This window comes from Nothobranchius furzeri, chromosome 1, assembly GCF_043380555.1.
Source record: "Nothobranchius furzeri strain GRZ-AD chromosome 1, NfurGRZ-RIMD1, whole genome shotgun sequence".
NCBI lineage: Eukaryota > Metazoa > Chordata > Actinopteri > Cyprinodontiformes > Nothobranchiidae > Nothobranchius > Nothobranchius furzeri.
Window position 1 is genome coordinate 93,483,948 of NC_091741.1, and position 16,476 is coordinate 93,500,423.

Below are 16,476 nucleotides of genomic sequence, written 5' to 3' on the forward strand. Positions count from 1 at the left end.
ATAACGCAGGCACATAAATTGAAAACATTAAATAACTCCATTAATAAATAAACAGAAATTCAGGCTTGAAAGAAAACGTGCTTGACAGAAAGTAAACAGCTGCATAATGATTTAAGCAATTGGCAATAATTATGGTGAATGTGTAGGGGGGTAATTGCCACCTGCAGCTGATCCAACTGTCCCCTACACCAGTGAAATATGCCTGAGGCTATCTAATAGTGAGGCTAAAACAGTCGTTTACACTCAATTACATTATTTCCTCAATTTGTCTTCAGAATTAGTTCATTTCAGATTTTTTTGGAAGAACATTTGTTTTTCTTATTATTGACTGAAACGTGTTTTAGGAAAATGACAAAAGAAAATAGTTCAAACTGTTTTGTGATTATTTTGTTGACTCAATAGAAATGCAGGTGAACTCTTCATCAAAGGGGCTCAAGCATTGCCACCCTGAACAAGTTTATACATTCACCAAATTTCTACATCCACATCAGCTCACACTGCACCACAAAATAACTGGCAATAGAAAAGAAAAAACTGGGAAAGAACATCCATTTTGTTTCTGTAATTTATAATATAGCTGTTCTGAACATAAGACAACATGCTGTTTATCTTCTTTATTTTTAAATCCCTTTTTTAAAATAGAAAGGGTCATGTGACTTTGTAAGCACAACACATGGTGTCAAAGCCCACAGGACAAAATCTGAATGCTGAAAAGCTTCATCAACAAACAATAGAATTACAGAAACAGTCAGATTAATGGTAAACCACCAGCCACTACAGGTACAACTGTTTATCTTACCTCATCAGAAGTGTTCCTCCTGTCAGGCAGCACCAGAGTGTTTGCGTGACTTCCAGGTACTATAGTAGATCCTACACTCATCCTGGGTTCTACTAACATGTAGCGTTTGTCTCCAGATCTGTACTGGATGCTGTGACACAGTGTCCCATCATAATTAGCCTCTTGGAGATATTTAGAAGTATATTCTGTGGACTTGGAGCACTGCATTGCAATCAGCACGATGATGCTGATGAGGAACAGAACCGACACTGAGCCCAAAGTGATCATCAGGTAAAAAGTCACATCAGTCTCCTCATCATCTTTGGCTGAACTCTTCACATCAGAAGCTGCAAAAGCCTCTTTGGGCTCCACCACTTTGACAATGACAGTAGCTGTTGCTGACAGTGAAACGTTGCCATTGTCTTTGACCAGGATGAGCAGTTTATGCTCAGCCTCGTCTGTCTCTGTGAATGAGCGAAGTGTTCTGATCTGTCCTGTGTAGCGGTCCAAACCAAACAGACTGTGGTCAGTCACTTCCTGCAGTGAGAACAGCAGCCAGCCATTATATCCTATATCAGCATCATAGGCTCTGACTTTAGTCACCAAGTGTCCTGCGTTCACGTTGCGGGGAACCTCCTCCACACCTTCAGCAGAACTGTTGGAGCTGACTGGATACAGGATGACTGGAGCGTTGTCGTTCTGATCCAGAATGAACACGTTCACTGTCACGTTGCTGCTCAGGGACGGACTTCCAGAGTCTGAGGCCACAACTTGGAACTGGAACGTTTTCAATGTTTCAAAGTCGAAACTTTTCAGCGCCACAATGTCTCCAGTTTCTGAGTTTATGTTTAGAAATGATGTCACTTTCTGTTCACTACCTGCATTTCTGTGAATGTGATATGAAATCAGTGCATTGTCTCCATCATCACGGTCATATGCTCGCACAGAAAACACAGAAGCTCCTGGTTGGTTATTTTCTGTCATATAGAAATTATAGGGGGACTCCGTAAATTCAGGACTGTTATCATTTGAGTCCGATACGTACACATTAATTGTCTTTTCAGAAGTTAGCGCTGGATCGCCCGCATCCTTTGCTATGATGGTGAGATCATATTTTGATTGTTTTTCTCTGTCCAGCTGAGACTTGGTGACCAGTGCAAACATGTTATCCTGCACTGATGGACTCAAAGAAAAAGGACTGTCCTCAGCAACATAGCTTATTATTTTACCATTGAGGCCGGAGTCTAAATCTGTGATGCTTATCAGTGCTACTGTTGTTCCAGGCCTTGAGTCTTCTGAAACTGTCCCTGAAAGGGAGGCCACTTCTATCTCCGGTGGGTTGTCATTTGTGTCTCTAATTTGAATTAATACATTCTTTAATGTTCTGAATGGAATGATTCCTTTGTCAGAGGCTTCTATGTCAATTATATAACTGTCTTGTTTCTCAAAATCAACATGACCTTTCACGCTTATTTCCCCAGTTTCAGAATTGACATCAAACATCTCAAGAATTGTATATCTGACATCACTACCAAATGAATAAACTACCTCTCCATTGGACCCAGCATCCAAATCTGTAGCATTAACTTGAATTATCGTGGTTCCAATTGGAGAATTTTCTTGCAGCACAGCTGAATATGTGTCTTTTGTGAACACTGGCATGTTGTCATTAACATCCAGAACATCAATATGAATTTCAACTGTGCCTGTTTTAGGCAGATTCCCGCCATCTATGGCCTTCAGCACCAGTGTATGTCGACTTTTGGCCTCTCTGTCGAGCTGCCTTTGCAGCTGTAAAACTGGGCTTTTACCATCTCTGCCGCGGTCTTTAGTTTCTAATCTAAAATGATCATTTTGACTGATCGTGTACTGCTGAATGGAGTTTGTGCCACCATCCGGATCAAATGCATTCTGCAGCTGATACTGTGTCCCCGGCGGCGCAGACTCGGATATTTCTATTTTCTTTGTTTTTTCGGGAAATGCGGGAGAGTGATCGTTAATATCTGTGATCTCCACCGTTACATAATGTATTTCTAGCGGGATTTCAAGCACCGCTTTGAGACTAATCAAGCAAGCATTGTTATCCTTACACACCTCCTCTCTGTCTATCTGCTGGTTAGTATAAAGGATTCCGTCGTTCTCGTTTACCTTGAAAAGAGATTCGGTTGAGCTGGGCATGATCCGAAAGCCCCGCTGCTTCATCACATTCACATCTATTCCTAAATCCTTTGCTAAATGTCCAACCAAACTTCCCTCTTTGAGCTCCTCGGAGATCGTGTACTTCAACTGAGCCGACGCTGCTCCGACATAAAGCCAGAACAAAACGGAGAGCACCGCTGATCTTGGTCGCCATGAATCCGCTGGTCTTTGTTTCATTTTGTGAGGCGTAAATAAAAATCCCAGCGCATCTATTGTTCTCCAGAAGTCCAGAGATATGGTTCCACTACAGCAGGAAATAATCTGTCCTAGATCCACAAATGAGGTTCACAAAAGTGAACGAACAGCAACCGTTCAGTCCAAAACCCCGACAGTTTAATATTCTGACTGAAGGGAGTGAACGGCATTAATGATACCCACAGAAACACTGCCCAGCGTTATTCTGGTAACATACCGCCACCTTGTGAGAAACGAAGACGTGTAGCTACTAAAAATTACCATTTTATTATCGAGATAAATTTATGAAGCTACAGCTCAGACAAACACGCTGCGCTATTGTGAATGCGCACTTATTAAAGAAAAAGTAAACTGTTCGACAAACTCGAAAAAATTGGAATAATTAAACTGAATGAATGCTCTGGATTTTAACAAATGCACGTGAGTAAAAATATGGCATTAGTTTGAAATTCATGTTTAAAAAAAGCTTTATTATTGTAAAGTAGTTTTAAAACTTTACACGTTCTAAAGCAAATAATGCCAGGGGACATTATTCTAATTATTATCGACACATCATGGACAGAAGAGACATGATCCTGGTTTATATAACGAAAACTAAAACGTTAACAGAAACTAGCCAAAGGTCGCTGTAAATAATGATACACGGGGCTTCAGATCTACAGGGAAGCACGAAACTAACAATTCAATTCTAAACGAACAAATATTTAAAAAAAATGGTATTTCTTGTTTGGGTGGATTTGATGTTTAGCCAAACTTCCCTCTTTGAGCTCCTCGGAGATCGTGTATTTCAATTGAGCCAACGCTACTCCGACAAGGGTTCGTTAAGAAAAGTAGTACACACTATTTTAAATGCATTAAGACAGACAAATACTAATCCAGACAGCGCTGGGGTCCACCAAAAATAAAAGGAAGGTATTCAAATGTGCTTTTACATAATATCCATGAAAGATAAATCACAAAATTACCACGATGCATGAAGAAAAATGATAACTTCCAACAACAAGCTCATAACAGAGTTAACAGTAATGAGGCTGTACCCAACTTCTTGTAAGATAAACTGTGAGCAAATGTAACACCTGATGTGTAAAAAGCTACCTGAAAAGTATGTAAAATTTAAGAAAAAAATCTTTACAAAACTGTTTTGATTTTGGTCCAGAAATATTCACAGCAGCGCTACTCGTATATATAAAAAGCTGAATGAAGAGGGAACCTTTAATGTAATATTTACTAAAAATAAATAAAAAAAATCTAAATGATAAAAGGTTATTTCTCTTCCGCAACGTCTCAACAAACCGTGTTTTTGTTCTATCAAAATGTGTTTGGAGGTTTTCTGTTTCAAAGTATTCTACATAAAATAAACTCATTAAATGTTAGTTTTAAAGCATCTTGAAGAAGTTTGTTTTGAAGAAAAACATCTTTATAAACTGTGCAATAACAGCTAATTGGAGTCACAAGCTGTAAACAATCCTCAATTACGCAATATATTTAAATGCGTCGGGATGTGCTAATGATATCAAATAAACAAATGGCCACGTAAACAAATTACCTAGAAAAACAATAGCTTGCATGTCTTACCTCCTCAGAAGTGTTCCTCCTGTCAGGCAGCACCAGAGTGTTTGCGTGACTTCCAGGTACTATAGTAGATCCTACACTCATCCTGGGTCCTACTAACATGTAGCGTTTGTCTCCAGATCTGTACTGGATGCTGTGACACAGTGTCCCATCATAATTAGCCTCTTGGAGATATTTAGAAGTATATTCTGGGGACTTGGAGCACTGCATTGCAATCAGCACGATGATGCTGATGAGGAACAGAACCGACACTGAGCCCAAAGTGATCATCAGGTAAAAAGTCACATCAGTCTCCTCATCATCTTTGGCTGAACTCTTCACATCAGAAGCTGCAAAAGCCTCTTTGGGCTCCACCACTTTGACAATGACAGTAGCTGTTGCTGACAGTGAAACGTTGCCATTGTCTTTGACCAGGATGAGCAGTTTATGCTCAGCCTCGTCTGTCTCTGTGAATGAGCGAAGTGTTCTGATCTGTCCTGTGTAGCGGTCCAAACCAAACAGACTGTGGTCAGTCACTTCCTGCAGTGAGAACAGCAGCCAGCCATTATATCCTATATCAGCATCATAGGCTCTGACTTTAGTCACCAAGTGTCCTGCGTTCACGTTGCGGGGAACCTCCTCCACACCTTCAGCAGAACCGTTGGAGCTGACTGGATACAGGATGACTGGAGCGTTGTCGTTCTGATCCAGAATGAACACGTTCACTGTCACGTTGCTGCTCAGGGACGGACTTCCAGAGTCTGAGGCCACAACTTGGAACTGGAATGTTTTCACAGTTTCAAAGTCGAAACTTCTCAGCGCGGATATTTCTCCAGTTTCTGAGTTTATATTTAAGAAGCTTGTTACGTCATTCTCCCTGGCTATATGATATGAAATTGCTGCATTTTCATTCACATCATTGTCAGTAGCAGTTAGAGAAAATATTGATGCTCCAGCAATATTATTTTCCATTAGATAAAAGTGTGATGGGTTTTGAGAGAAATGAGGCCTGTTATCATTTACATCTGATATTTGAATGCCAAGAGTTTTGAAAGTAGACAAAGGAGGTTCACCACAATCTGTTGCTTTTATAATGATTTCATACTGTGGCTCTACTTCTCTGTCTAAATTATCTTTACTGACAACAGAATAAATGTTCTCCTTATATGATGGTTTTAATTCAAAGGGTACTACTTCTGTTATTTTTAAAATGATCTTCCCATTAACACCTGAGTCTTTATCAGTTACACTGATTAGTGAAATGACAGTTCCTGGTTTTGAATCTTCTGGCACAGTATTTGACAATGAGGTGACCTCTATTTCTGGTGCATTATCATTAACATCTTTTATCTTTATGATAATCCTACACCTGCCTATCAGTGGAGGCTGCCCTTTGTCAGATGCTTGAACATCTAGTTTAAACGTATCTGAATCTTCAAAATCCAGATTTTCTTTTAGAGTAATCTCCCCACTCACTTTGTCCAGGTGAAATAAATCATACACTCTACGACCTAATGTTTTACTCAGGCTGTATTCTATTTCCCCATTCACCCCTTCATCTGGGTCCACGGCGCTAATCCTAATCAGAGTTGTTCCAATGGATGCATTTTCTTGCATTTCTACTTGATACGTCTCCTTATTGAACGTCGGGAGGTTGTCGTTACTGTCAAGAACAACAATGGAGACATTGAGCCTCCCTGACCTCGGGGGTTTGCCGCCATCAACTGCTGTCAGAAACAACAAATGTTTGTTCTTTTCTTCCCTGTCTAGCGACTTCTTTAAGACTAAAAATGGAACCTTTTCCTCGTCACTTTGACTTATTTCTACATCAAAATAATCGTTTGCCGTTAACGTGTATGTGCGGATTGAGTTCACACCCGCATCCGGATCACGAGCTGCGTGTAACTGGAAGCGCGTTCCCGGCGACGATTGTTCTGCTATTTCAAAGGTTTGTTCCTTTTCAGAGAATCTGGGAGGGTGGTCGTTTACATCAGTGATTTCTATAACGATGTGATGCATCTCCAGCGGGTTTTCAACCAGAAGTTTCAGCTCCGTTAGGCACGCGCCACTCCCGTGACAAAGCTCCTCTCTGTCAATTTTTTTACGAACCTGTAAAGCGCCATTGTCCGAAATCACCTCAAAAAAAGCATCCTTAGATCCAGACACAACACGGAACCGACGGTCAATCAAAGACGCTTTGTCCAGACCGAGATCCCTGGCGATGTTCCCCACAACGGTTCCTTCTTTCACCTCCTCCGGGATGGAGTATCTCAGCTCAGCCGCAGCCGGAGTCACGAAAATCAGCAGAAGAAAAAAACCAAGCCAGCGGAGTTCAATCAATCCAAAACGTCTTTTGTTCCCCATTATAATTTTTTTCAGTTAAGCAAAATCCGCTTTTTTGTTTTATACCTCGCTTTTCTCAATCTGTTCAAAATTCGTTCTGGTTCGTCTATCCTGCTTTCATGGACTGTACCTCTGCTCTGAAGCACCAAACAAAAGATTCATCTCGGGAGGGACTAGTTCTAGGTTTGTGATATAGCAGTGACACCAAGAGGACAACGGTTCCTCTAAAGTCTAGCATAAAAAGTGCATAAAGTGTACAATTTAATAGTTTGTCAACCAAACACACCATATTACTTTTTAAATAGTCACAGATGGAGCTATTAATTGCTTATTCTCCTTATGTTTTTGTCTTTGCTTTAATCCTACTCACAGAGCCATCCATTAGAATCAGATGCCACTTTATTTATATGTTTACATTGTTAGCATGGAAACGACAAACACAATGGGGTTCAGCACCACGGATAGCAGCTTAATTCTAGAATGTTTCTGTTAACTGTGTGCTCGATTATAAAACTTCCACGTTACATCTCAGATACTTATATGTTCAAAGTCAGGACACCACTGCACTTGTTGCTCTAACTGAATAAAAACTGTTCTTATGAACTTTTTGTTCTGCTTTTTGTGTTTGATTTAAATTTCTCCTCAATAGCTTTACAAAAACATATAGACAAAGGCGTAACAATACAAAACAGCCAATAATGAGTCTGTGCAAATGTTAAAAGTATATAAAACACAAAAAATATTTTGTGTCGATCACCTTGATTTTGTGTCAGTAAATGTTAGGTAGATTGTAGTGAAAATCGGATCAAACACAAAACTCTCATCAACAGACCAACCACAATTTAGAAGGTACACAAAATTGTAAAATTGCATAAATAAATAAATAAATAAATAAATAAATAAATAAATAAATAAAAGAAGAATTTTAAGAGCTTCATATTGTCAAGGTTTAAAATAAATTAAATATCATCACTGTCAGGTGTAAATGTCCCTTATCATCCTGTTAAAAGTTCATGTTTTTTTTAATCTGCACATTTACCCTACTTATGTTTTTAACTAAAAGCCATTGACTAAAACATTTCACAGCATATATTATTTATCTTACCTCATCAGAAGTGTTCCTCCTGTCAGGCAGCACCAGAGTGTTTGCGTGACTTCCAGGTACTATAGTAGATCCTACACTCATCCTGGGTCCTACTAACATGTAGCGTTTGTCTCCAGATCTGTACTGGATGCTGTGACACAGTGTCCCATCATAATTAGCCTCTTGGAGATATTTAGAAGTATATTCTGTGGACTTGGAGCACTGCATTGCAATCAGCACGATGATGCTGATGAGGAACAGAACCGACACTGAGCCCAAAGTGATCATCAGGTAAAAAGTCACATCAGTCTCCTCATCATCTTTGGCTGAACTCTTCACATCAGAAGCTGCAAAAGCCTCTTTGGGCTCCACCACTTTGACAATGACAGTAGCTGTTGCTGACAGTGAAACGTTGCCATTGTCTTTGACCAGGATGAGCAGTTTATGCTCAGCCTCGTCTGTCTCTGTGAATGAGCGAAGTGTTCTGATCTGTCCTGTGTAGCGGTCCAAACCAAACAGACTGTGGTCAGTCACTTCCTGCAGTGAGAACAGCAGCCAGCCATTATATCCTATATCAGCATCATAGGCTCTGACTTTAGTCACCAAGTGCCCTGCGTTCACGTTGCGGGGAACCTCCTCCACACCTTCAGCAGAACCGTTGGAGCTGACTGGATACAGGATGACTGGAGCGTTGTCGTTCTGATCCAGAATGAACACGTTCACTGTCACGTTGCTGCTCAGGGACGGACTTCCAGAGTCTGAGGCCACAACTTGGAACTGGAACGTTTTCACAGTTTCAAAGTCAAAACTTTTCAGAGCTGTTATTTGTCCATTTTCTGAGTTTATGTTCAAGAATGAGAGCATGTTGTTACTGTCCCTGTCTCTGGCAATATGATATGAAATTTCTGCATTTTCATTCGCATCCTTGTCTTTTGCACTAACAGAAAACAGTGCCATTCCAGCTACATTATTTTCTAGCAGGTAAAACTGTAATGGATTTTGTGGAAACTGGGGACTGTTGTCATTTACATCAGATATCTGGATGCTGAATGTTTTAAAAGAGGATAAAGGAGGCTCACCACAGTCTGTAGCTTTCACTGTTATTTCATACTGAGACACCTCCTCTCGATCTAAATGTCCTTTAGTGACAACTGAATAAATATTTTCTTTATATGAAGGTTTCAATTCAAAAGGTCCATTAGCTTCTATGCTTGTAAATATTTTTCCATTAGGTCCAGAGTCTTTATCAGTCACACTAAGCAGTGATATAACTGTTCCAGGTTTGGAGTCTTCAGACACTATGTTTGACTTTGAAGTTATTTCTATTTCAGGTGGATTATCATTCACATCTATGAGTTTTATAATAACACTACACTCTCCTGTCAGTGGAGGTGTCCCTCTATCTGATGCCTCAATGTCTAATTTATAAATATCACTGTCCTCATAATCCAAGAGCCCCTTTACTGTAATTTTACCACTTAATTTGTCAAGGTCAAAATGCTCATAAATATTTTTTCTTAAGGTTTTGGCAAAATTGTATCCAATTTCTCCATTCTCACCATCGTCAGGATCTGTCGCATTCATTAGGAGTATTACGGTACCAGGTGGAATATTTTCTTTTATAGAAACTTGATATGAGTCCTGCAGAAATCTTGGGCGATTGTCATTTATATCTAGAACAATAACGGAGATGTTTAATGTCCCGGATCTTGGAGGCTTGCCTCCATCTACAGCTGTGACCACCAGTGAATGATTAGATGTGTGTTCTCTGTCTAAGGATTTCTTCAAAACTAAAAACGGTATTTTATCATCATCACTTTGACTGATGTCTAACTCAAAGTGATCATTTGAGGTTAACGTGTATGTGCGGATAGAGTTCATCCCTGCGTCGGGATCGCGAGCAGCATGAAGCTTAAACCTCCTTCCTGGCTGCGTATTTTCCCCTATTTCAAATGTCTGCTGGTTTTCAGAAAACACAGGAGAGTGGTCGTTTACATCTGTTATCTCAACTGATACATAATGCATTTCTAACGGATTCTCAACCAGAATTTTTAGCTCCATCAGACACGCACCGCTCCCCTGACAAAGCTCCTCCCTGTCTATTTTGCCGTGGACGTAAAGGAGCCCATTGTTCTGGTTTACCGCAAATAAATCCTCCTTACTTCCAGAAACAACCCGAAACCGTCGGTCAGTCAGAGAGGTGATGTCCAGTCCCAGATCTTTAGCAACATTCCCAACAACAGTTCCGTCTTTAACCTCCTCCGCAATCGAGTATCGGATCTGAGCGCAACCCTGTTTCCAGGCCAGAATCAGCAAAACACAACGGAGAGAGAAGCAGAACCAGCTCCCGGTTCGAGCCGTTGTAGCAGTCTCCATTATAATCCAGAAAAACAAGCAATTATGAGAGACTCACTTCCACAAATGATGATTTATTTGATATGTTTTTTCTTAAGCAATTAATCGGTGGATGCAACCCGTCCGTCCATCGGCTCAGCTTGGTTTTAATGTTCTCTCTGTCCCTTTCAGACAAGAAGAAGAAAAAAAAGCCAAGAAAGGGGAGTGATGGTGTCCTGTTATGAAATGTAACAGTGACACCCTGAGGTAAATTTTAATAACTAAAGTAACCATTCATTCATCAGCTTTTGAAAACACACACAGACTTGTACACAACTATGATTTTAAACAGTTCATTTGCTCTCTGCTCGTCTTACAACAACGAGAAATTATGTTTTACATATTTTAAAAATGGTTTGACAATTACTAAATTCGAAATGTAATAATAATTTTGCCTTGTCTGACAGTGAAAGTTTGGTCATTGATTTAATAAACCCATCAATAAATTCAGTTACACTTTAGGTAAAAAGTTACAAAAGTCATAAGTTAAAAAAGAGTAAAAACGTGTTCCATATTTTAAAATGTTCAGTTTGAAATCATTTTAAATTTAAGCATTTCAGTTATTACAAGGATCTACTTTTTATTATTATTTTTCCACATCTCGAAGTTTCAAAAGGAGATATAAAACAAACAGGTTTAAGCATAGGCGGAGATCCAAAGGGGGACGGGGGGACACGCCCCCCTCACACAAAGTTGCCCCCCCCACACACACACACACACACACACACACACAAAAGTTATTGTAAATGTATAAATGCTATCAGTAAACCTGTATTGTCTTCTAAAACCACAACGTAAAAGTTAGTCTGCAAATACAAAACAATGTGTTTTTAATTGTTGAGAAATTATAGTCCCCCCCCCCCCCCCACCCCCAATTCCTCAAGCTGGTATGGTTGGTCCACACACGCTGTTTCCAACGGGCGGGGCTGCCTGCTTTGCCTCGCTCACAGCTTCACAGCAGCCTGCAGGCTCACAGGAAGCAGGAATCAAAAAGCCAGCAGTTTCCAGCAGTAAGTCGATAAGCACACGCTTGTTCTACAAACTTAAATATGTATGTCAGATGTGGTCATAAATGTCAAACATAGACACAGATTATCTTTAGATTTTGATCACCGGTCGGAGATCCCTTTATGACAGACCACCACCACCACAGTAAAAACAAGTTGTCACTTCATGTTCTCTGGTCATTCCAGGATTATTCCGCTATTATTATTCCATTCACTAAGGTGACCAAAAGTTGCTTTTTCCGAAGACGTACGCTTTCACGGTCTGCCCCTGGAATCTGCGGAGCATTTATAGATCGATGAAAATGTCCGTGTTTCATCCTATTTAGCAGTTGAATATGGTAGAATCAAAACTAACTGGTCCGATGTATGGAAAACCACAGCGTTTAACCGCTCTTATCCCGTCTTCCCCAGGCTCTGCAGTTGTTTACAATATGCCAAAGTGCAGGTGCACCGTGCAGCTTAGGGATGAACTGCTTGCAGCAAATGTGTGGTGGAGGCACGTTGCTCAAAGCTCTCAGTGTAAAACATAGAGCCAAAGATCCCGTTGGCCACACAGACCCAAAAACACTATGAAAACTGAGAAAAGTGAGAGATCGGTTAAACTGAGGAGAATGTATATGTTTAGTGTATTTGTAAAGTAAATGTTTTTAATTTTTATTATTAAAATGAAACAAATACTTCAAGAATATATTTTTAGATTTTGTGTATCTTTTCGTTCAGTAGGACTTAGATAAAGTTATTAAATATTACAGAGTTATTCTCTAATAGCCTACAAACATTTCTATGATTTATTAAAGAGATTTCAGTCATTTTGATACTTGACTTGTGAAAGCTGATTTGAATTTTGTTATTTTTCTAGCCATATTTAGAAGGAAAATTTCAAATATATTAAAATCAATATGGAACTATTTGGATTTTAGTAGCTTTCATGTTATGTGATTTAATAAAATTTTAATTTGACATTTTATGTTCTCTCTCTTTGTTGTGAAAAAGTTAGATATGTTTTAGTACTTAAAATTAATGCTTTGCATCCGTCCACACGTGTAGCTGTTTGTCAGCTAATAGCCATGTCATTTCAGGACATGTTGCTTCAACTATTAACGATCTACTTTTAAATCTTTATTCTGAATTGCTTATTCCGTTTTAGGCCACAGTCTTGTTATTGAAATGAAAACAAAAAGAAAGGATGCTTATGGAGATGTACAAAATTGGCAAGATATTATTGTTGATCAATATCCTCCAGCTCCGTTCTAATGACAATATCCCATCTGTGTGTGTGTTGCTGTCCAACTGTCAGCAGACCAGGTCAGTTGACATGGCAGAGAAACGAAAAACGGCAGACATCAGGTCGTTTTTTAATGCTCCAGAAACTTGCATTTTGATAAAGACATCTATAAGAAAGAATGAAATGCCTATGAAGTTGTTTCTAAATGGTTTCATTAGGCAAAGTCCAGTCACTTGAGCACAGGCAGCCAGAGCCTGTCAGACACAGGCACAGAGTCACAGGTCAGTCTCTTAGAAGGACATACAGTGTTGTATGCAGAGAGCATTTTTTTCATGTCCCCCCCAAAAAATTACTCTCTGAAGTTTTACTGTTTATTGTCCCCCCCCCAAAACTGAAATGGGATTTCCGCCCTTGGGTTTAAGTAACAATAATAGAGCAATGCAAATAATTATTCAAAAATCATTCTCATCCGTTGAAATAGAAAACATTATGTTCTTTCAGCAGCAAGGACAAAGGGAAGTAAGTACGAGAACAATGTTTAAATACATTCTACCAAGTCACATCACCACATACCACAAATTCAAACCTACAAAGGTCTGCGGTCCGATGAATCCCTAATCAATTCAGACTCAATACAGAAGTGGTCATTCGAAATTATTACAACAACAAAAAAAAAAGAAAAAAAAAGAAATCAATTAAAGTATCTGCAACATAGCAATATGTTTGCCAAATTACTTGTCAAAAAACAACTTACGAGCAAATGAAACCTCAAACAGCTGTTGCTGAAAAAGTTCCAGTCCAAAAAATGACAAATTTTAAGGTAATGATTCTTACCTCATCAGAAGTTTTCCTCCTGTCAGGCAGCACCAGAGTGTTTGCGTGACTTCCAGGTACTATAGTAGATCCTACACTCATCCTGGGTCCTACTAACATGTAGCGTTTGACTCCAGATCTGTACTGGATGCTGTGACACAGCGTCCCATCATAATTAGCCTCTTGGAGATATTTAGAAGTATATTCTGTGGACTTGGAGCACTGCATTGCAATCAGCACGATGATGCTGATGAGGAACAGAACCGACACTGAGCCCAAAGTGATCATCAGGTAAAAAGTCACATCAGTCTCCTCATCATCTTTGGCTGAACTCTTCACATCAGAAGCTGCAAAAGCCTCTTTGGGCTCCACCACTTTGATAATGACAGTAGCTGTTGCTGACAGTGAAACGTTGCCATTGTCTTTGACCAGGATGAGCAGTTTATGCTCAGCCTCGTCTGTCTCTGTGAATGAGCGAAGTGTTCTGATCTGTCCTGTGTAGCGGTCCAAACCAAACAGACTGTGGTCAGTCACTTCCTGCAGTGAGAACAGCAGCCAGCCATTATATCCTATATCAGCATCATAGGCTCTGACTTTAGTCACCAAGTGTCCTGCGTTCACGTTGCGGGGAACCTCCTCCACACCTTCAGCAGAACCGTTGGAGCTGACTGGATACAGGATGACTGGAGCGTTGTCGTTCTGATCCAGAATGAACACGTTCACTGTCACGTTGCTGCTCAGGGACGGACTTCCAGAGTCTGAGGCCACAACTTGGAACTGGAACGTTTTCACAGTTTCAAAGTCAAAACTTTTCAGAGCTGTTATTTGTCCATTTTCTGAGTTTATGTTCAAGAATGAGAGCATGTTGTTACTGTCCCTGTCTCTGGCAATATGATATGAAATCTCCGCATTTTCATTCACATCCTTGTCGTTTGCACTAACAGAAAACAGTGCCATTCCAGCTACATTATTTTCTAGCAGGTAAAACTGTAATGGATTTTGTGGAAACTGGGGACTGTTGTCATTTACATCAGATATCTGGATGCTAAATGTTTTAAAAGTGGATAAAGGAGGCTCACCACGGTCTGTAGCTTTCACTGTTATTTCATACAGTGACACCTCCTCCCGGTCTAAATGTCCTTTAGTGACAACTGAATAAATATTCTCCTCGTATGAAGATTTCAATTCAAAAGGTCCATTGGCTTCTATGCTTGTAATTATTTTTCCATTAGGTCCAGAGTCTTTATCATTCACACTAAGCAGTGATATAACTGTTCCAGGTTTGGAGTCTTCAGACACTATGTTTGACTTTGAAGTTATTTCTATTTCAGGTGGATTATCATTCACATCTATGAGTTTTATAATAACTCTACACTCTCCTGTCAGTGGAGGTGTCCCTCTATCTGATGCCTCAATGTCTAATTTATAAATATCACTGTCCTCATAATCCAAGAGCCCCTTTACTGTAATTTTACCACTTAATTTGTCAAGGTCAAAAAGCTCATAAATATTTTTTCTTAAGGTTTTGGCAAAATTGTATCCAATTTCTCCATTCTCACCATCGTCAGGATCTGTCGCATTCATTAGGAGTATTACGGTACCAGGTGGAATATTTTCTTTTATCGAAACTTGATATGAGTCCTGCAGAAATCTTGGGCGATTGTCATTTATATCTAGAACAATAACGGAGATGTTTAATGTCCCGGATCTTGGAGGCTTGCCTCCATCTACAGCTGTGACCACCAGTGAATGATTAGATGTGTGTTCTCTGTCTAAGGATTTCTTCAAAACTAAAAACGGTATTTTATCATCATCACTTTGACTGATGTCTAATTCAAAGTGATCATTTGAGGTTAACGTGTATGTGCGGATAGAATTCATCCCTGCGTCGGGATCGCGAGCAGCATGAAGCTGAAACCTCCTTCCTGGCTGCGTAATTTCCCCTATTTCAAATGTCTGCTGGTTTTCAGAAAACACAGGAGAGTGGTCGTTTACATCTGTTATCTCAACTGATACGTAATGCATTTCTAACGGATTTTCAACCAGAATTTTAAGTTTTGTTAAACACGCACCGCTCCCCTGACAAAGCTCCTCCCTGTCTATTTTACCGTGGACGTAAAGGAGCCCATTGTTCTGGTTTACCGCAAATAAATCCTCCTTACTTCCAGAAACAACCCGAAACCGTCGGTCAGTCAGAGAGGTGATGTCCAGTCCCAGATCTTTAGCAACATTCCCAACAACAGTTCCGTCTTTAACCTCCTCCGCAATCGAGTATCGGATCTGAGCGCAACCCTGTTTCCAGGCGAGAATCAGCAAAACACAACGGAGAGAGAAGCAGAACCAGCTCCCGGTTCGAGCCGTTGTAGCAGTCTCCATTATAATCCAGAAAAACAAGCAATTATGAGAAGACTCACTTCCGCAAATGATAATTATCTTGCTTTTTTCCCCGTAAGCAATTAATCAGTGGATGCAGCGCGTCCGTCCATCGGTTCAGTTTGGTTTTAATGTTCTCTGTGTCCCTTTCACACAAAAAGCCTGGATAGGGGAGTGATGGTGTCCTCTCGTTACCATGTAACAGTGACACCCAGAGGAAATTTACAAACCAAACTAAACACTTAAATTATCCGAACACACAATTGTTTTAGAAAAATTTCAAATAATTGAACGTCCTACTTAAGTTATGTTAACAAAAGCATGGATAAACATGTTTGATATATACATATAAAGTTTAAAAAATACTCGAACTAAAATGCAATAGTAAATTTTACTTTTGCAAAAAACAGAAATGTTGCTCCTCATTTTCAAATTGTACATTTCCTACATATAATTTTAAATTTAAAGCTTCTATTTTTATTTTACATCTTTATTATATATTATTGAAATTTAT

At 39.7% G+C, this 16,476-nt stretch overlaps 4 protein-coding genes across 4 annotated transcripts; all 4 read right to left on the bottom strand.

The window, feature by feature from the left end:
- Positions 1–11: 11 nt before the first annotated feature.
- LOC107376492 (protocadherin alpha-3) lies at positions 12–3,154 on the bottom strand. Its single transcript, XM_015945606.3, has one exon. The coding sequence runs from the start codon at positions 3,152–3,154 to the stop codon at positions 791–793; it is 2,364 nt and encodes a 787-aa protein (XP_015801092.3). The 3' UTR covers positions 12–790.
- A 1,556-nt stretch (positions 3,155–4,710) lies between these two features.
- LOC107376477 (protocadherin alpha-8) lies at positions 4,711–7,294 on the bottom strand. The gene has a single exon (XM_015945581.3). The coding sequence runs from the start codon at positions 7,085–7,087 to the stop codon at positions 4,715–4,717; it is 2,373 nt and encodes a 790-aa protein (XP_015801067.3). The 5' UTR covers positions 7,088–7,294; the 3' UTR covers positions 4,711–4,714.
- Positions 7,295–8,059: 765 nt separating this feature from the next.
- LOC107376498 (protocadherin alpha-8) lies at positions 8,060–11,404 on the bottom strand. Its single transcript, XM_054739082.2, has one exon. The coding sequence runs from the start codon at positions 10,524–10,526 to the stop codon at positions 8,163–8,165; it is 2,364 nt and encodes a 787-aa protein (XP_054595057.2). The 5' UTR covers positions 10,527–11,404; the 3' UTR covers positions 8,060–8,162.
- Positions 11,405–11,417: 13 nt separating this feature from the next.
- LOC129162855 (protocadherin alpha-8) lies at positions 11,418–16,364 on the bottom strand. Its single transcript, XM_054739079.2, has one exon. The coding sequence runs from the start codon at positions 15,963–15,965 to the stop codon at positions 13,545–13,547; it is 2,421 nt and encodes an 806-aa protein (XP_054595054.2). The 5' UTR covers positions 15,966–16,364; the 3' UTR covers positions 11,418–13,544.
- Between the last annotated feature and the right edge of the window lie 112 nt (positions 16,365–16,476).